General features: G+C 43.5%; 1 protein-coding gene across 2 annotated transcripts; it reads left to right on the top strand.

Annotated features, from left to right (window-relative positions):
- LOC140374426 (septin-7-like) lies at positions 1-22,109 on the top strand. Of its 2 annotated transcripts, XM_072461316.1 has the most exons (13): positions 1-97; positions 2,741-2,847; positions 3,467-3,567; positions 3,640-3,774; positions 4,440-4,557; positions 7,127-7,219; positions 7,299-7,395; positions 10,098-10,149; positions 10,227-10,355; positions 10,492-10,512; positions 19,888-20,023; positions 21,152-21,294; positions 21,867-22,109. In XM_072461316.1, the coding sequence occupies exons 1-13, from the start codon at positions 88-90 to the stop codon at positions 21,904-21,906; spliced, it is 1,182 nt and encodes a 393-aa protein (XP_072317417.1). In that variant the 5' UTR covers positions 1-87; the 3' UTR covers positions 21,907-22,109. The 2 variants fall into 2 exon arrangements, with proteins under 2 accessions (XP_072317417.1, XP_072317418.1); XM_072461317.1 differs by lacking the exon at positions 10,492-10,512.
- The last annotated feature ends 72 nt before the right edge of the window (positions 22,110-22,181 follow it).

Below are 22,181 nucleotides of genomic sequence, written 5' to 3'. Positions count from 1 at the left end.
AAGAATCTAGAGGGATATGTGGGCTTCGCCAGCCTGCCCAACCAAGTGTACAGGAAGTCAGTGAAGAGGGGTTTCGAGTTCACCCTGATGGTCGTGGGTAAGATCTCTGTCCAATCGTGTCATTGTGATGTCTTTATGGTGGTGCGGTCCATGTGATGTGTGTGTTTGATCCCTCATGTGTCCTCATGGTTGATCCCTCATGTGTCCTCATGGTTGATCCCTCATGTGTCCTCATGGTTGATCCCTCATGTGTCCTCATGGTTGATCCCTCATGTGTCCTCATGGTTGATCCCTCATGTGTCCTCATGGTTGATCCCTCATGTGTCCTCATGGTTGATCCCTCATGTGTCCTCATGGTTGATCCCTCATGTGTCCTCATGGTTGATCCCTCATGTGTCCTCATGGTTGATCCCTCATGTGTCCTCATGGTTGATCCCTCATGTGTCCTCATGGTTGATCCCTCATGTGTCCTCATGGTTGATCCCTCATGTGTCCTCATGGTTGATCCCTCATGTGTCCTCATGGTTGATCCCTCATGTGTCCTCATGGTTGATCCCTCATGTGTCCTCATGGTTGATCCCTCATGTGTCCTCATGGTTGATCCCTCATGTGTCCTCATGGTTGATCCCTCATGTGTCCTCATGGTTGATCCCTCATGTGTCCTCATGGTTGATCCCTCATGTGTCCTCATGGTTGATCCCTCATGTGTCCTCACGGTTGATCCCTCATGTGTCCTCATGGTTGATCCCTCATGTGTCCTCATGGTTGATCCCTCATGTGTCCTCATGGTTGATCCCTCATGTGTCCTCATGGTTGATCCCTCATGTGTCCTCATGGTTGATCCCTCATGTGTCCTCATGGTTGATCCCTCATGTGTCCTCATGGTTGATCCCTCATGTGTCCTCATGGTTGATCCCTCATGTGTCCTCATGGTTGATCCCTCATGTGTCCTCATGGTTGATCCCTCATGTGTCCTCATGGTTGATCCCTCATGTGTCCTCATGGTTGATCCCTCATGTGTCCTCATGGTTGATCCCTCATGTGTCCTCATGGTTGATCCCTCATGTGTCCTCATGGTTGATCCCTCATGTGTCCTCATGGTTGATCCCTCATGTGTCCTCATGGTTGATCCCTCATGTGTCCTCATGGTTGATCCCTCATGTGTCCTCATGGTTGATCCCTCATGTGTCCTCATGGTTGATCCCTCATGTGTCCTCATGGTTGATCCCTCATGTGTCCTCATGGTTGATCCCTCATGTGTCCTCATGGTTGTAGACGTAGGGGAGATGTTTGGATGTATGTCTTGGATTCGTGCTGCTGAAGCTTCGTGCTGAGCTGCAGCAGTGATGCTTCAAACACAGGGTTCTTTGAGATGCTCTGATGTGACTCTTGTCTCAGGGCCAGGATCCTTCTGAGCCGGTCTCTCCTGTGTTTGCATGAAAACCTTTCTCTGGGTTAAAACAGGGCTTTCCTGTGGGAGAAACAGAACTTGCAGCTGTCACATTGTAGACCACGAGCCTATGAACGGCTCCTCCACCGTAGTTACATAGTGGGCTTTTTGTGCAAGAAAATAAATATGAAAAGGACGTGTGGTTGATCAGAAGATGGGTTGGTATATTGATATAGATATATATATTGAGTCCTATATATCTTAAATGTAGTATGTAGTGCACTCCATTGTCGAGAGTGTCTTGAACCTACATGACACAGGCTGTGAACAGATTGTAGCTCTGGTCTTATTTTGCATCCGTTGTCCCACGTTCACTCTCTCAAACGCACTCTTTCATACACTAGTAATGGACACTGGTCCATCCACTGGCAGCTAGCTTTCCCCCAACATGCTAATGTAAGCACATCATTGTAATGAAAGTGATTTGAACAGGTGGTCATGTTTAATGGACTTACAGAGACCTCCTCTGCCTCTGACCTCACAAAAGGGTCATGGTTGAACCCATGTGTTTTCTGAGGCTTTGAGGGGGAGGATTAATGAGTGTGAATGAGGCTAAATACAACTCCAAGTTAATATATTATTATAACATGGTTAAACGCTCTAAAAAGTCAATTTAGGATAAATGTCTTTTAAAACCGTGTTGTGGATATACCGTATGTGTTAAATCTGGCTGTGCATAAACAGGAGCTTTAAATGGGTCCATTGTTTGTCAGGTCACTCTTGTTCTCAGCTGTGGGCCCACATGTCCCACCTCCAAGGCACAAGCTGGAACACCACAGAGGGACAACAACACCTCTAGAGACATCACAATGTTTGTCCTTCCTTCAGCCCCATAATATAGCAGTTTGCACTCAGTTTTATATCCATTTGTCTTGGTTCACAAATTGCAGCAATATATCGTGATAATGAAGTAATTTTGAATTCCCTGCACACTTCATTCTAGTCCACAGCTCTCAGTCCTCTACTGGAGTGGATGACCTCACATGTGCTACATAAATACCACAGCATGGCTCTTTCTCTGGGTTTGGTTAAATATTGAGCGGTGAGCTGCAGCTTGTGCCACTTGTCTGCCCCGCTGCTGATTGTGATAGTGAGTGTGTTCAGTGGAGCTGGGAAACGGACTCTCAAAGGTCAAACCAGTTGAGATGATCCATCACAGAACCAGTCATCTGGACAGGAGCGCAGCCTGTGACTAAAAGAGCTGTCTGGAAAACGGCACAATTGGCCACAAAAGAAGCACTGTCCTTTCTGTCAGGGCCTGTTCTGACCTTCTGCTTTCTTGTGTTGTAGGCGAGTCGGGCCTGGGCAAGTCCACACTCATCAACTCCCTGTTCCTCACAGACCTGTACTCAGCAGAATATCCCGGCCCTTCACATCGAATCAAAAAGACCGTACAGGTGAGAAACCATGAGCACGACAGCCCGATCCTCCAGCCAGCTACTCCTGTCCTAGCACTGAAGTCAACCACAGTTCCAGTCCCTGCCCGTTATAAATCTGTTATAAGCTGTCAGTTTTCTGAGGCGTATAGTACTAAAGATTGGAAAATGCTCTAACAAAGTGAGCGAATTTTTAGCTGCGAAATGTTTCTGAATATAAACCGTTGATTTACAAGGCTGGACAATATTTCAAATAAATTTTCTTTAATTTTAAAACTGAGAAAATACATAAAAACTAAACTATTCAGAGTTTTTTCAGAGTTAAAGATCAGAGTTCGAAATATGCTTCTTCTGGATGGAATTGAAACTCATGGAACACTCAACGTTCTTTAGTTTTTTGGAACAGTGTAGTCCTGGTTCAGACCTGATAAGTATTAGTCTAGTCCTAGTTTAATTCTGGTGTCATTTGGCAGAGCAACATTGTAAAGCCTTGTGGGAATATATCCATTTCAATATTACATGTTGCCTTGTTAAGTCCTTGTTAAATCATGTATTCAGCCTTGATTTGTTACTTTACATGCTTTTTGGAGACACTTGGAGTGAAAGTACTAACCTGACTCTTCTCCTGTGTTCTGCTCAGGTGGAACAGTCCAAAGTTCTAATAAAAGAGGGCGGTGTGCAGTTGCTGCTCACCATCGTGGACACACCGGGCTTTGGAGACGCTGTGGACAACAGTAACTGGTAACAGTTTGACGTTACCTACACTGTTTTTACCATGGTTCATGTTTACACCTGTGCCTTGCCTTTGCCCAGCTGGCAGCCCGTCATCGACCACATCGACAGTAAGTTTGAGGACTACCTGAACTCCGAGTCACGTGTGAACCGCAGACGGATGCCCGACAGCAGGATCCACTGCTGTTTGTACTTCATCGCCCCCTCAGGACACGGGTATGTGAGCGTCACATGTCAAAATGAGTTGTTTGGGCACATTTTGCACATTAGGACCATACACGAGGACCATACACGAGGACCATACACGAGGACCATACACCAGGACCATACACGAGGACCATACACCAGGACCATACACCAGGACCATACACGAGGACCATACACGAGGACCATACACGAGGACCATACACGAGGACCATACACGAGGACCATACACGAGGACCATACACGAGGACCATACACGAGGACCATACACGAGGACCATACACGAGGACCATACACGAGGACCATACACGAGGACCATACACGAGGACCATACACGAGGACCATACACCAGGACCATACACCAGGACCATACACCAGGACCATACACCAGGACCATACACCAGGACCATACACCAGGACCATACACCAGGACCATACACCAGGACCATACACCAGGACCATACACCAGGACCATACACAAGGACCATACACAAGGACCATACACCAGGACCATACACCAGGACCATACACCAGGACCATACACCAGGACCATACACCAGGACCATACACCAGGACCATACACGAGGACCATACACCAGGACCATACACGAGGACCATACACGAGGACCATACACGAGGATCCGTGTGTGCGATTCATGATCCGTGTGTCCCTGCAGACTGAAGCCCCTGGACATCGAGTTCATGAAGCGCCTGCACGAGAAGGTCAACGTGATCCCGCTGATCGCCAAAGCGGACACACTCACCCCTGAGGAGTGCCAGCAGTTCAAGAAACAGGTCAGGCACATGTACATGCACATGCACACATGCACATACATACACACATGTACACGCACACATACACATGCACATACATACACACATGTACACGCACACATACACATGCACATACATACACACATGTACACGCACACATACACATGCACATACATACACACATGTACACGCACATACATACACACATGTACACGCACACATACACACACACATACACGCTCACATGTACACGCACATACACACACACACATACACGCTCACACATACACACACACATACACGCTCACATGTACACGCACATACACACACACACATACACGCTCACACATACACACACACATACACGCTCACACATACACACACACATACACACACACATACACGCTCACATGCACACTCACATGCACACTCACATGCACACTCACATGCACACTCACATGCACACTCACATGCACACATACATGCATACACGCACACTCACACACACACGCTCACATTTACACGCACACATACATGCATACACGCTCACACATACACACACACATACACACACACATACACGCTCACACATACACACACACATACACACACACATACACGCTCACATGCACACTCACATGCACACTCACATGCACACTCACATGCACACTCACATGCACACTCACATGCACACATACATGCATACACGCACACTCACACACACGCTCACATTTACACGCACACATACATGCATACACGCACACTCACATATACACGCTCACATGTACACGCACACATACATGCATACACGCACACTCACACACACACGCTCACATGTACACGCACACATACATGCATACACGCACACTCACACACACACGCTCACATGTACACGCACACATACATGCATACACGCACACTCACATATACACGCTCACATGTACACGCACACATACATGCATACACGCACACTCACATATACATGCACACGCACACATGCACACTCACATGCACACATACATGCATACACGCACACTCACACACACACGCTCACATGTACACGCACACATACATGCATACACGCACACTCACATATACACGCTCACATGTACACGCACACATACACGCTCACATGCACACGCACACATACATGCACACGCACACATGCACGCTCACATGTACACATACACGCTCACATGTACACGCACACATACACGCTCACATGCACACATACACGCTCACATGCACACATACACGCTCACATGTACACGCACACACACATGCACACGCACACATACATGCATACACGCACACTCACACATACACGCTCACATGTACACGCACATGTACACGCACACATACACGCTCACATGCACACTCACATGCACACATACATGCATACACGCACACTCACATATACACGCTCACATGTACACGCACACATACACGCTCACATGTACACGCACACATACACGCTCACATGTACACGCACACATACACGCTCATATGTACACGCACACATACACGCTCACATGTACACGCACACATACACGCTCACATGTACACGCACACACTCACACGCACACGCACACGCACACGCTCACACGTACACGCACACATACACGCTCACACGTACACGCACACATACACGCTCACACATACACGCTCACACGTACACGCACACATACACGCTCACACGTACACGCACACATACATACATGCACACGCTCACATGCACACATACACGCTCACATGTACACTCACAAGTACACACTCACATGTACACGCACACATACACGCTCACACGTACACGCACACATACATACATACATGCACACGCTCACATACACGCTCACATGTAAACGCTCACATGTACACGTACACGCACACATACACGCTCACATGCACGCTCGCTTTAGCCTCTGCCTGTGTTGAGGCTAAAGCGAGCGGCGCGCGGAGCTAATGCTACAAAATGCAGAGTTACAGCTCTAAACGCCAGCATCATTGGGCTCACTTAGTTTTACAAACAAGTTTCTTATTTTAGGTTATGTGACTTAAAATGCAAATGAATTCATCATGATAAGATAATTAGTACTTTATATATATATTCTTTATATACAAACCGTAGAGTTTGGACTGAAGTGAAATGTTGTTTTAAGAATAAAATATGTTATTTTAAGCAAAACTCCTGATTTGTTTTTTTGTTGCTATGAACTACATCATTTATTTAAAAAAAATATTTCATATGCTTTTTAATGGTTTATGGAATGTACAAGAAATTAGAGTTAGAATTAGAATCGATGGATTACTCTATTACTAAAATAATCCAAAGCTGCAGCCCTAATTCTTTAATTGAATTCTGTCAATTGGACAATAGTTTTAAGAGTGAAGACGTTTGGCCGCTCTTCCCAGAAGCTTTGTAACGACAGAACTGAGATATAAGGCAGTGAATCTGTGTGAAGGGAGGAGCTAACTACTGAAGCTAACACAAGCTTGTTGCTGGTTTAGTCTGAGTTTGTGTTCTCAGTGTCATGTTATCTGTCAAGAATGACTGTTTATTCATAAATGGTATGATTTCTCCCCTCTGTAGATAATGCGTGAAATCCAAGAACACAAAATCAAGATCTATGAGTTCCCAGAGACGGATGACGAGGAGGAGAACAGGATGGTCAAGAAGATCAAGGTGCCCACACCAGCCAAAGAAACATGAGAGCCCGTGTTTGTTCACGTTCATCTTTCTGAACCTGCCGTTGTTTTGACAGGACAAACTGCCCCTGGCTGTCGTCGGGAGCAACACTATCATCGAAGTGAACGCAAAGAGGATCCGAGGAAGGCAGTACCCCTGGGGAGTGGCAGAAGGTACAGCCTGGGCAGACGCATCATTAGTACTCGCATGATATTGTTTTCTGCTAATTAGAAGAATATTAACACCATATATTGAATAACATTTCAATAAATCACAGGCTGTAAGTTAGTCATGAGTAGGGTTCTCTTGCCCGTATAGATCAGACGTCAAACCCCCAGTGGCCAGTTCATTGTTACTGCAGCCCAAAAATCCTTTGCACTGCAGAAAGCATGTTTCCCATAGAGCGCTGGATAAAGTCAAACTGAAAGGGACCTACAGCTTTCACAAAGGCCGGAACTTTGTGCAGATTTTTGCCCATTTTCAGATCCTATCTTTTTCCAAGTTCCAAATCCTTCCGTTTTCTAATTTTTGGTTCTTGGCTCACTCTCTTACGCTTCTCCACTCTAGCAACTGGCTCTGATTGATCACATGTGTGCGATACTATGTGCGTCCGGTCTGCACTGACCACTGATCAGTCTTCAACTGAGTCTTCCTCGCTCAGAAGGGACAGACAACTCTAGTTCACACTTTGAACATTTATTGAAGGGAGCAGATATTGAGAGGAGGATGAATTTGAGAGTGCGTAGGTGTGAGTGGGTGTGTGTGTAGTTATCTTTGGTGTGTGTGTGTGGTTATATCATATGGCCGCACACAGTACCTATACACACAGGATAAGGCAAGATGAAAAAGACAGCAACCCAAGGCTCCGCTCCTGGCACAGTTATGACAAACAACGCAGCATATGGGCCTTAGGGAACTACAATAATCCCTGTTGCATTATGGGCGGTGTAGTACTTTCACAGGACTTTTAACATAGTATGCAATCCTACGTCACTTCTGGACAGCTGCCCGATGTGCTCTCGCTTCTGTATTTCCTCTTTTCTCTGCCGCTCGCTCTCCTCCGAACACGGCTGCATGTTCGTTCAGTTGGATTCTCGCCTCTGATTGGTCAAAGAGTCGTCGTCTTATCTTAATTGGGAACTTTGTCAGGAGCAGGTTATGAGCATGTGGCCAGTTGCTATAGAGATTTGTGCTGATAGAAAGTGAACCAGCTTCGTTTTAAAGCAGAGCCAGGGTTAAAGTTACGTCGCTATCACTCTTCCAGCTTTGTACAGGCCTTTGGACTAGATCAAAACTGAACAGACTTTATTTAATGTCATATAAAGCCTATAAACCCAAAGATAAGCCTATGAAAAGTAACGTAACTTAAAATGTTTGCTTTTGATCTTTGTCTTTAAATTAATAAATGGTAAATATCAATGCATCTTAAAAACTAATCATATTAAACACGGCAAAAAAGAAAAAAATATTGGGGATCTTTACGACAATCCAACATCAAGAATTAAAATCAGCGGTCACTTGACAGACCCACTGAATCTGGAAAAAGGTGTGATACAGGGCTGTGCTTGGTCCCCTCCTCTTTGCTTTGTACTTTGTCATATGTCCAGTATATTAGACCAGTGGTTCCCAAACGTTTTAGGCCACGGCCCCCATAATAACCATGCAACCTACTCTGGACCCCCACAGTAAAATTAAATGGACGTCTGTATTAATTTCAAGTTGTAAAGCTCTAAAATTAGGCATATTTATATATATTTTTGTAGTTTCTTTTGCTACGGATTGTCAGTCTGCAGTTGGATGGTTCTCAAATTATCCGAATAATGGGACTCAATGCATTTAATATGAGGGTCTTTGTTCTGATTTTGTTGTTGTCCACAAGGGTACCACAGGGATCAGTATTGGGGCCCCTCCTATTTATTCTGTACATCAATGACCTGGGTCAAAATCTCTGATGCTAACATGTATTTTTATGCTGATGACAGTTAGTTACTGCTCTGGATCATCTCTTGCTCAGGCCATTGAAAGCCTGCAGAAAGCTTTTGTAGCTGTCCAGCGTTCACTTCTTCAGTCGGTGACGTGTGGTGAGGTTCAGGGCGAGTGAGGCACCAACTCTTTCAGAGTCAGATTTACAAATGCGAATGAACCCAAAAGACAAGTCGATCTGGACCAAAAAGAGAAGCTGCAGGAGACTTGCATTCATTCCTCACCGTTTGTGTGCTATACAGTCCCACTAGCTCCGCCCTTAGTCTCACAAAGTCAAAAACCTTGCATATTTTGACAGGCGCTGCAGTTTTGTGTCATCAACATTTTGGGACATTTCACAAAATGTTGTGCAATCCACTAAAGTTTAAACCAAGGAAAGCTAGCTCAGCAAAATGATCAAACCTGACTTTAATCTGATCACTGATGTTATCAAAAATGGCTGCCGAGCTGGGTGGTGTCTGTGTCAGAGTGACGCCGCCGGACACAGACGTTCCTGAGCGCCACACGTGCGTCCACACCTCCACTCGTTCTGCCCATTCTAATTGAGGCATTTTGAATAGTTATGAGATGATGAATAAGCCATTCCCCAAAATGAATGCTGCGCTTTGTATTAGTGCCTTAAGTAATATGAGGCTTGACTCACTTCTTCCCGTTTAGTTGCAGAAATCATCTTCTCTTTCATCTGCCCTCGATCCTTTGCACATCCCGGTGCAAAGATGAACCACACACTCTGAAACTCCATTCAAGCTTGTTCATTGTGGCCGATACTGTTGGTTTCAATCCAAACTTCTCTCCCGCACCACTGCCAGAGTGGATGGGACATTTGTCATTTTAGACATGATGGACATGATTAACCCTGTCATTCCCTGATCTCATCTTGTGTTTTCCACAGTTGAAAACGGTGACCACTGCGACTTCACCATCCTCAGGGACATGCTCATCCGGTACAGCCATAACAATATCATTAGGTATGGATTACATTTGTTTTGGGTCCTCTTTTGAACATGTGATTTGTCTCCAGGACTCACATGCAGGACCTGAAGGACGTGACCAACAATGTCCACTATGAGAACTACAGGAGCAGAAAGCTGGCTGCGGTCACCTGCAACGGAGTGGACAACAACCGCTCCAAAGCACAACTGTCCACCAAGTGAGTGTCCGCTCCCGATGAGCAAAGATTCTACACTTCCATAGTAGCTGAATATAGCTCCAGTGATTAGAGAGATCAAACATGGATGCTTGTCATGTGATCATCCTTCTGAAATGCACCTGTGTTTTTCTCTTAGACTTGACACAGTCCAAGGAATGTAAGTGGTTTGTTTTACACTTGTTTTCTACATGAATGGCCCCTTTCCTCCTCCTCTTCCCCTTCTTCATCCTCCTCCTCGTTCTTCTCCTCCTCTTTTTTTCTTCTTCATCTTCTTCCTCGTCATCTTCCTCCTATTCTTCCTCCCCACAATCGGGGTCTAGATCACACTGTTATTACACTTATAGGTCACGATGTTGTTACACTTATAGGTCACGATGTTTACACTTATAGGTCACGATGTTTACACTTACAGGTCACGATGTTGTTACACTTATAGGTCACGATGTTGTTACACTTATAGGTCACGATGTTGTTACACTTATAGGTCACGATGTTGTTACACTTATAGGTCACGATGTTATTACACTTATAGGTCACGATGTTGTTACACTTATAGGTCACGATGTTGTTACACTTATAGGTCACGATGTTGTTACACTTATAGGTCACGATGTTGTTACACTTATAGGTCACGATGTTGTTACACTTATAGGTCACGATGTTGTTACACTTATAGGTCACGATGTTGTTACACTTATAGGTCACGATGTTGTTACACTTATAGGTCACGATGTTGTTACACTTATAGGTCACGATGTTGTTACACTTACAGGTCACGATGTTGTTACACTTATAGGTCACGATGTTGTTACACTTCTAGGTCACGATGTTGTTACACTTACAGGTCACGATGTTGTTACACTTACAGGTCACGATGTTATTACACTTATAGGTCACGATGTTATTACACTTATAGGTCACGATGTTGTTACACTTATAGGTCACGATGTTGTTACACTTATAGGTCACGATGTTGTTACACTTATAGGTCACGATGTTATTACACTTATAGGTCACGATGTTGTTACACTTATAGGTCACGATGTTATTACACTTATAGGTCACGATGTTGTTACACTTATAGGTCACGATGTTGTTACACTTATAGGTCACGATGTTGTTACACTTATAGGTCACGATGTTTACACTTACGGGTCACGATGTTATTACACTTATAGGTCACGATGTTATTACACTTATAGGTCACGATGTTATTACACTTACAGGTCACGATGTTGTTACACTTACAGGTCACGATGTTATTACACTTATAGGTCACGATGTTGTTACACTTATAGGTCACGATGTTATTACACTTATAGGTCACGATGTTGTTACACTTATAGGTCACGATGTTGTTACACTTATAGGTCACGATGTTATTACACTTATAGGTCACGATGTTGTTACACTTATAGGTCACGATGTTATTACACTTATAGGTCACGATGTTATTACACTTACAGGTCACGATGTTGTTACACTTACAGGTCACGATGTTATTACACTTATAGGTCACGATGTTGTTACACTTCTAGGTCACGATGTTATTACACTTAAAGGTCACGATGTTATTACACTTATAGGTCACGATGTTGTTACACTTATAGGTCACGATGTTGTTACACTTATAGGTCACGATGTTATTACACTTATAGGTCACGATGTTATTACACTTATAGGTCACGATGTTATTACACTTATAGGTCACGATGTTATTACACTTAAAGGTCACGATGTTATTACACTTATAGGTCACGATGTTATTACACTTATAGGTCACGATGTTGTTACACTTATAGGTCACGATGTTGTTACACTTATAGGTCACGATGTTGTTACACTTACAGGTCACGATGTTATTACACTTACAGGTCACGATGTTGTTACACTTATAGGTCACGATGTTGTTACACTTATAGGTCACGATGTTTACACTTACAGGTCACGATGTTGTTACACTTCTAGGTCACGATGTTGTTACACTTATAGGTCACGATGTTATTACACTTATAGGTCACGATGTTGTTACACTTATAGGTCACGATGTTGTTACACTTCTAGGTCACGATGTTGTTACACTTATAGGTCACGATGTTGTTACACTTCTAGGTCACGATGTTATTACACTTATAGGTCACGATGTTGTTACACTTCTAGGTCACGATGTTATTACACTTATAGGTCACGATGTTGTTACACTTATAGGTCACGATGTTATTACACTTATAGGTCACGATGTTATTACACTTATAGGTCACGATGTTGTTACACTTATAGGTCACGATGTTATTACACTTATAGGTCACGATGTTATTACACTTATAGGTCACGATGTTATTACACTTATAGGTAACGATGTTGTTACACTTATAGGTCACGATGTTATTACACTTATAGGTCACGATGTTATTACACTTATAGGTAACGATGTTATTACACTTATAGGTCACGATGTTATTACACTTATAGGTAACGATGTTGTTACACTTATAGGTCACGATGTTATTACACTTATAGGTCACGATGTTGTTACACTTATAGGTCACGATGTTGTTACACTTATAGGTCACGATGTTGTTACACTTATAGGTCACGATGTTGTTACACTTATAGGTCACGATGTTATTACACTTATAGGTCACGATGTTATTACACTTATAGGTCACGATGTTGTTACACTTATAGGTCACGATGTTATTACACTTATAGGTCACGATGTTATTACACTTATAGGTCACGATGTTACACTTATAGGTCACGATGTTATTACACTTATAGGTCACGATGTTGTTACACTTATAGGTCACGATGTTGTTACACTTATAGGTCACGATGTTGTTACACTTATAGGTCACGATGTTATTACACTTATAGGTCACGATGTTATTACACTTATAGGTCACGATGTTGTTACACTTATAGGTCACGATGTTGTTACACTTATAGGTCACGGTGTTGTTACACTTATAGGTCACGGTGTTGTTACACTTATAGGTCACGATGTTGTTACACTTATAGGTCACGATGTTGTTACACTTATAGGTCACGATGTTATTACACTTACAGGTCACAATGTTGTTACACTTATAGGTCACGATGTTATTACACTTATAGGTCACAATGTTAAAACACTTATAGGTAACGATGTTACACTTATAAGTCACGCTGTTCAGGGGTCTCGCTACGTACATACAAACATGATAAATCAAAATGGCCCGCCAGCAGTTTTGACATGGGGGGGAATAAACCATCCCTAAAATAAATCCCATTATTAGTCCAAATGAAAGCTTCAAAACAATCCATTTGCTCTTAAACTCCGAAAGAAATGAAAGGTCTTAAAGGAATAATAGAGGATTGAGTCTCATTTCCTCGTGGACAGCTGAGTAGTTCTCCCACATGTCAATCATTCCCTGCGTGCTACTGCACATCTGCAGCCTCGTTCCCATAGTAACGTAGCGCGTGCGCATTTGTTTTTAAAAACAGTCGCTTGAGTTCTCAAATTGGCGAAGAATCCTCTTTAATAGATCCACGAGCCATCAACACACTTTCAGTGCAAACATGGTTGTGCGCCCTCTAAAGGCCCCCCCCAGTCATTACACCAGACTAGCGCAGATAGTCGTGGGCTCAACTAGTCACTGCACTCGAGCTTATTTCTGCCCATCAATCACTGTAAAGGGAGAATCTGATCTGGTCAGTGATCAACACTGACACCTGCAAATGAGCCAGTTCTGATCATGAAACTCCAAAACACACTCTGAGTCAACTTTTTCTGTCCTCACATGACTTCTGATTTCAAATATATTTGGCTCGAGCCGTCCAGAATGGAATGGATCGAGACGTTTTTTCTTGCCATGGTTTCTTATTATTATTATTATTATTATTATTGTTTTGCATGGTAAAATTTTGCCACAACTCGGTCATTTTTGACCCCCTGAACATTGATGAATGTCACACATGGGGTCATAGGTCACACATGGGGTCATAGGTTCTCCTCGAGACGCCATGAAAAAAGTGCATTGCAGATATTGTGTATTTTCACAATTGGCCAGCAGAGGCGCAATGAATGCCTTCACTTCCTCTTTTATTTTGATGGGACATTTCCTCTCTGCCGCATTACAATTATTATTCTTTAGACTTTATTCTTTAGGCTTTATTCTTTAGGCTTTATTCTTTAGACTTTGAGGGCGAGGAAGGTGAAGAAGAGTCTCCCTGGAATAAAGCCGGTTGGTCTCTGACACAACAACTATTCTAGTCACAAAAACACATCATGACCTCATGGGCTTTGTAACGCCAAAGCGATGGGAGGAGTACTTTTACGGACTACGACAGAGTCTGGCGGTAATGCAACACTCGGATGCCAACCGCCATAAAACAACAACAACAACAACAACAACTTTATTCTTTCTCCCACCACTCAGGTATTTTTGACCCCCTGAACATCAATGAAAAGTCACGGTCACCGAGGCTCTTTCTCCCTGCTCAGGTCTGCGTTCAGCACAATCTTGCAATTTGTCAGGACAAACTACTATTTGAATCGCAAACTACGCTATCATCAACGGTGAATTACTGAGCTTTGTTTGGTCTGCCGCAAAACGCAGCAGAAAACATGGACAGGCGGGAAGGCGGTCGCGCGGGAGGCGAGAGTCATCATCGCCGCTACCGCAGCTTTAATTTATAATTTAATATTGCCTTAAAAATTATGATTTTATTGACATAATTAATGCATCGTAACAATAATTATAACAATATAGCCACAAGCAGCAATGATCGGCCCTCGCCACGCCGCAAGAGGAGGGGGCGCAACACGCCCCAATTTTCCTTTTATTTCACCTACTGCTGAATCCATGATGCTGTTACATTTTCTCCCCTTCGTTTTACCATTCAAAAATGTGGTGGGTACTTGTTAACTAAATAAATTTATGGCAAAGTCAAAGAATAAGGTTTGTGAATCTAGTGAATTTATTCCCGGAAGTGCAAAAAAACAGAGTGCAAAAATAAGTATTTACAGAATATTTACATGGACTGTCCAAAGATTATATCCAGCATTGGCTCTGGAGCTCGTGCCTGCGGTGCACCCAGCTCCCTCCTCATCCACACACACCTCTTTTGTGGTGCACGACGTCTTTTTATACAAGGAGGCTCCTCCCCCAAACCAATTAACAGAAAAAAACTATATTTCTCTACAAACAGAACCTGAATACTTTAATAAAAAATGTGGATAACTTTTGATGGTCCTCCCCTGAAGATGAGTCTCACCAAATTTCAGGTTAATAGGACTAACGCCCTTGGAGGAGTTTGTGAAAGTATTAATTATAAGCATGTTCAAATTTCAGAGTTCTAGCGATTTCCCCATTGGAATAACATGGCAGGTTTCTGTCATCGCTACGGCAAAAGCTGTAAAAATTATGACATGGGTCTCATTGACTTTTTTGATGGGGATGCCAAAATTGAGTTGTGTGTCAAATTTCATATAATTTTATAAAACTAAACATTTTACCTCCATATAAAATCTGTAGGGGGCGCTGTGGCGCCAAATTTATTTATTTCACTTCAAGTAAGTTTAGGACAAAAAGTTCAACAACTGATTCTAATTTGACGCAATTCGGACTTTTATCTGCGCAAACGCAGCAAATTTAAAATTTGGGAGATTTCTGAAATCCTAGCTACAGTTTGCGGCTTCGCCACTCAGAGACTGTGACAGGGATCAATGTAATTTGAGTAACTTTTGATGTCCCACTCCTCAGTAGCATTTTCACCAAATTTCAGCTTTTTAGGGCCAACGCCCTGGGAGGAGTTCGTAAAAGTACGACGTTTGGAAAAACTCCGAAGTCATGTTTAGCCATTTTTGAAGCAATATGGCCGACATTTGGTTGGGCGGACGGCGTTGCCGTAATAATATTTTTTACTTCTCTTGTCACCATCTACCTCTGCGCCAAATTTCATGATTCTACGATCAGATTTTTTTTGGGTCATTTCCCATCTCTCAATGCATTTTTGGTACATTTGGGGGCGCTGACGCGCCAATTTTTTTAAAAAGAGGAGATTTTGCCTTGATATTTATGATATTTTTCAAATATCATAAACTACATTTTCGGAAAGCGCTCGCGCTTTCCTACCTCATTGTGTGGGTCCCTGGTCACTGACGGGTACTTTCGTTGATTTTGAGTGGTTTCCGCCCACTTTGTGTTTTTGGCCCTCTATACAGTAATAATGTAAAATTTTTGCATTACATGCTTATATATTACGTCATAAGGCGCTGGTACAGCTGGCAGCCCGGTGTAAACGCTCTCTCTTTTTTCTCACACTTATTGTGCTTTATCTCCTATATTTTGTAAATATAGTTAGTATATTTTTTCTATTTTACTGTACGATAGGGACACGCGCTGGAATAGTTTTTTAATTCAACTGTTTTTGACTTTTTTCGGCTGGATTTGAGCGTTTTTCGTTGCGTTCGTTGTGTTGTTGTGACGTGAGCTAGCTCCGAGCGAGCCCACCAGCCCCTCCCCCGCGCCCTCCGGCCGCGCTAAAGTACGGCGTGTCGTCGGTACACGTTTTTATACACGTTTATATGAAAGAGGAACTTCACCAACGATCGGGACACGCACTGGAATCGCTTTAAATTAACTTGTTTTGACTTTATTCAGCTGGATTGAGTGTTTTCGTCGTGTCGTTGCGATGTGTCTTGGCTCTGAGTCCCCCGGCTCCGGCCCCGCCCCCCGGCTCCGGCCCCGCCCCCCCGGCTCCGGCCCCGCCCCCCGGCCGGCGCCCTACCGCGTTTATACAAAGGAGGAACTCATGAAACTGCTGAGAACTGTCGTCTTACCCGGAGATCGTCACGTTATCCCGGCGCAATACTGACCTAACCTAATACTGATGTGCAATTCTGTCATATGTGCAATTACTGTGAAATTCATGTGCAATCCATGTGCTGTCGTGACACATATTCATGTGCAATTACTGTCGGGATCACATGCAATGGTATTTATTTATTTATTTATTTGTCTATTGGAGTTTTTATTTATTTATAGGAGATCTTCTACTGAAAGTGTTTTTCAGACTTCCTATAAGTGATCTGTTCTTCTGGATCTACCTCTGTATCTACCTGCGTTGCACCAATGAAATTTCCCCATGTGGGACAATAAAGGAATATCTTATCTTATCTTATCTTATCTTATATGGACGGAATATGCAAGAGATGGGGAACGTATTCGTGAGCTACTTAACGCAAACGAGTGCTTTACGTGCACACTTATGCAGCCGTGCTTCGCACGGCCTTACGGAACTAATAGGCCTCTCGCCAGCTTGTGGCGCTTGGACCTGATTATACGTAACATTTAAATGCTAGGCCAAGAAGTCCCTGATGTTCCCCACTGGGGATATTGACAAAAATGAATCTACTATTTTTTTTGGGAGTTTCCAATAACAAGCAAACTTTCTACACAAATCTTTTTTTGATGAGGCGTCTTGAGTTGATCTGAGCTGGTCTGGGTTGGTCTCGGCTCTGGTCTGGGCTTCACTTGCTGCTCTCTCTTTGATCCCTTTCCAGTGTCTGAGCTGTACCTCAGGCTGTCAGAGGCACAGATGCAATATCAAACCTCACCAAATGTACTGGGATTCTGTGGGGAAATACTTACAATACTTAAAGTGCATTTGACGGCTGATCAAAGTTTCACTCTGAAAACTTCCACCTGTGGCCGGCGCGCATTTTCCAAATTAGAAAAGTTCTATTACATCATCACTTTTATTTCCGTGGTCAATACCAGCAAGTTATACATCATTTTAAAGGTTATTTTCTTAACAAAACGAATATGTCATTGATTTACATTGAATAATTTGCCCCAAGAAGCAATTGCCAATAGTTTGTGAGAAAGTCTCAACTTTTACAAACGCATGTCCTGTTTGTGTTTATGAAGGACAAAACGGCTTTAATTCTGTACATCCTCATGCTCAGTCTGTCCGTAAGGAATCATTGAACAACAATATCCACTTGTATTTTTCTTGAAGTTTTCCGATTTCGAGATATTGTCAAGTAAACAAAGTTTTCTTCTTTGACAATATTCAGGATGAAGGCTCGTCCGGCACATTTCTCCGTCCATAACAAATGACCTGTTTGACTTATAAGATGGTGTTTGGCATCGATCTTTTCTTCAGACTGTTGCCTACAGAATGAGCCCATCCACACATTTTTCTGTCCACAGGTTTTTTTACAGCCTCCGCAAAAAAAAAAATGCGCCGCTTCCGACGCGCGGATCCATCTTGTTTACATCCAGTTAGCGCTTGCTTGAGATGACGTAGAAGACTTTGATTGACTTATTATTCTAGCCAATAAGAATAGCTTTAGAATGGTGGGTGGGACTTAAGGCTTCTTCACACAGAATCCTCTGTATTCACATGCGTAAAGACAGTCAGAGCCTAGATTTTTAGGCAGGAGGCAACTAGATTTTATTTTATCACGTTTTCTGATTTTATTAGCATTTTGGACGGGCATTTTGTTACATATATGTATTATTATACCAATACAAAAATATATATATAAAATATATATATATATATATATATATATATTTTTTTTTTTCACATACATTGTTTTTAGCAATTATAAGTATTAGTGGCCTACAAAACATCAAAATGTATGTTTTATGATCATAGAGGAGCTAAAATTGTAATAAAACAGTTTGGCACAGTTGGCACATAATTGGATCACTTGAATATACTTTTTGATACAAAAAGGTCAAAGCACCAAAATGCCTGTTCCTAGAGACCTGAAACTTGACACAGTTGTTGTCATGACAACAGCATGTACAGTGAACAGCATAAGCACACAATGAAGTATGTCCTGCTCAGGACCTTTACAAATGGACAATATTCAGGCGAGACTAAAAAAAGGATGTTTTGTTTATGTTTGTGCTTCTGTAGTGTAAGTTCTGAAGCCCTGACAGTGTGACATCTGCACATCTGCAGAAACTAGAAGGCCTAAGCTTTCCCATGATGCATCACACTCACATGTGGAACATAACATCATCTTTTAATAAACAATAATCATTTGTGTCCAACCATTGTGCACAGGGCCAAACAGGTGGATGGGAACAGGTTAAGAAAGCAATTTAGAAAAACACAGCAAAAGATGCATAATATAAATGACATTGATAACATAAAAGGCTGAAAATGAGGCACATGGAGCACATTTTGTCAGTTTAAACATGTATTCAATAACTAATGTGTGACTAGACCAGCGTTGGCCTTAATGGACAGTAACATTTACTTTAACAGGTTGCACTGACATTCTTGTATTTGATTGTTAAATTGTATTCACTACTTTTTAGTGAAATGTCTTGTAGTCTGAGCTGTCACCTGCACTTTCTACTGTCCTGACAGTGATCTGGGTTTCACACCACGGTTTCACATCCGTCTGTCCTTCTTGTTGGTTGCACCCGACTCTTGCTGACACATGCTGACCTGTACACCCATGTGTCTCCTTGTATCCCCCCTGTGTCCCCCTGTGCCTCCTTGTGTCCCCCCTGTGCTGCAGGAGTCCTTTGGCTCAGATGGAGGAGGAGAGGAGGGAACACGTGGCCAAGATGAAGAAGATGGAGATGGAGATGGAGCAGGTGTTTGAGATGAAGGTCAAGGAGAAGGTGCAGAAGCTCAAAGACTCAGAGGCTGAGGTAAGTTGAGCGTGGGACATCTGTGTGAGACAAATGTCTGCTTCACATCACATGTAGTTAAGACGTGTGACATCACAGGTCCTGATGTTCTGACTTCAACAGCTCAACAGTCAAAATTCTCTTGTAACTTACATTACTGACATTGTACTGGCCTTTTTAAACTCAGTAAGGCCTTAGTCATTTTATTACTTGGTTTACGGACCCGCCGCACTTAGATTATTGATTTATACAATATAAGTAAAATAAATTATTATCAATTTTTTTTATAAAGTACCAGATGTGTAACGTGAGTTTTAACCAACATAAATGCATTTTACATCCCATAGTTGTGCACTTCTGAACTGCTGCTGCATTAAGGCTGTTGAGCTGTGACATCTTCAGAGCACATAGTGTTCTGTGTGCACACCAACCCAAATGAACTTTACACTTTCATAAATAGATTTTAATGTGTCAGTGTGACATCTGCACATCTGCAGAAACTAGAAGGCTTAAGCTTTCTAATGATGCATCACACTTGCATGAGGTCTGTAAGATCCTCTTTTAATAAGCAATGACATTTGGGTCCAACCATCGTGCACAGGGGGAAATAGGTGGATGGGAACAGGTTAATTGAGTTTGTGAATTTGTTTAATTAGTTAAGTTCAACATATTTTAGTTGCTAGGGGGTGCACGGTGGCAAAGGCGGTTAGCGCTCTTGCCTCCCAAGAAGGAGATCATGGGTTCGATTCCCGGACCAGACCAACATCACATGATCTCTCTGGGTGGAGTCTGCATGTTCTCCCCGTGTTACCGTGGGTTCTCTCCGGGTTCTCCGGCTCCTCCCACTGTCCAAAGACATGCATGTGTGAGGCAAAATTGGTGACTCTAAATTGGCCCTAGTGAATGAATGTGAGCGTGAACTGTCTGTAATGTCTATGTCTCTGTGTTGGCCCTGCGACAAGTTGGCCACTGTCCAGGGTGTACCCCGCCTAAGGCCCGAAGTCACTGGGATAGGCTCCAGTCACCCGCGACCCCGAAAGGGAACAAGCGGTAGAAAATGGATGGATGGATGGATATTTTAGTTGCTCTTCTATTTCCTTTTGTACTCAGTCAAGTAGCATGTTCAAAAAGGTTGTGTCTGTTGTGCAGCTGCAGAGGCGACATGAGCAGATGAAGAAGAACCTGGAGGCCCAACACAAGGAGCTGGAGGAGAAGAGGCGTGTGTTTGAGGACGAGAGGACCAAGTGGGAGGAGCTGCAGAGGCTGGAGCAACAGAAGCTTGAGTCGTCCAGGTAACTGCACACTGAACAATCTGACCATGCACATGGTCATGTGTTTAACTGTTCTACTATAATTCACCTTATTCCTGAAGCCCGTCCGGGCATCGCCACATAATCCTCCTTCTGATTGGATCAGTGACACAGCTGTGACCTCCAGAGAACGTTCTCCTCAGACCAAAAGGCCCTTTTCAGACCCAAGTGCAAGTTGTGTAACGTGAAGGAAAGAGGAGGAGAGAGTCAAGGCAAGAAGCAGGAGGAGGAGAGAAAGTCATGTTTTTAATGACGTCCGTTTAGATATTGTGTCATTTACATGAACATAAAAGACTAAAACTGTGGAGAGTCAAAAGTGCGCTTGCATACATATTAAGTGTGGGTTAGGGTCAAAAACCCCAGTGACTTTGGGGGTCACCCAGGACGAGACGGGGGCCGCCCTGCACGGGGGCCGCCCTGCACGGGGGCCGCCCTGCACGGGGGCCGCCCTGCACGGGGGCCGCCCTGCACGGGGGCCGCCCTGCACGGGGGCCAGCTCGTCACAGGGTTAATTGATCCAAAGTCTGAACAATAAACCTTTTTTTATATTCCAGAACTTTGGAGAAAAACAAAAAGAAAGGCAAGATCTTCTAAAGCGGCGGCAGGACCACGCTGGGATGTGTTTGCCAACGACGACTCGGGTCAGGACGACTCGGGTCAGGACTCTGACCCCTCACCTTTACTGTACATGCCACCGCTCCTGGACACCAGGGGGTGCCGTGGTGCTGCACACGCCACCGGGTCCTGCACCGCATCCGGACTCATCACCATCAATGAATGTGTTTACTTTAAGATAACCTTCTTTTAGACCAAGGCCGACCCCATCCGACCGCATCCGACCGCTTCCGACCGCATCCAACCCCATCCGA

The sequence above is a fragment of the Eucyclogobius newberryi genome, unplaced genomic scaffold (assembly GCF_026437365.1).
Source record: "Eucyclogobius newberryi isolate DKJ021-1_F unplaced genomic scaffold, fEucNew1.0.hap1 SCAF_3, whole genome shotgun sequence".
NCBI classification, from domain to species: domain Eukaryota; kingdom Metazoa; phylum Chordata; class Actinopteri; order Gobiiformes; family Gobiidae; genus Eucyclogobius; species Eucyclogobius newberryi.
The sequence above is the reverse complement of the archived record's forward strand: the minus strand, read 5'-3'. Positions and strand labels throughout refer to the sequence as shown.

What these genes read in the sequence shown, in the direction of transcription:
- LOC140374426 (XM_072461316.1), top strand. An exon ending in CTCAGGGACATGCTCATCCG is followed by an intron (nt 10,150 to 10,226) that starts GTACAGCCATAA and finishes ATTTGTCTCCAG; the next exon opens with GACTCACATGCAGGACCTGA. An exon ending in TCAAAGACTCAGAGGCTGAG is followed by an intron (nt 20,024 to 21,151) that starts GTAAGTTGAGCG and finishes TCTGTTGTGCAG; the next exon opens with CTGCAGAGGCGACATGAGCA.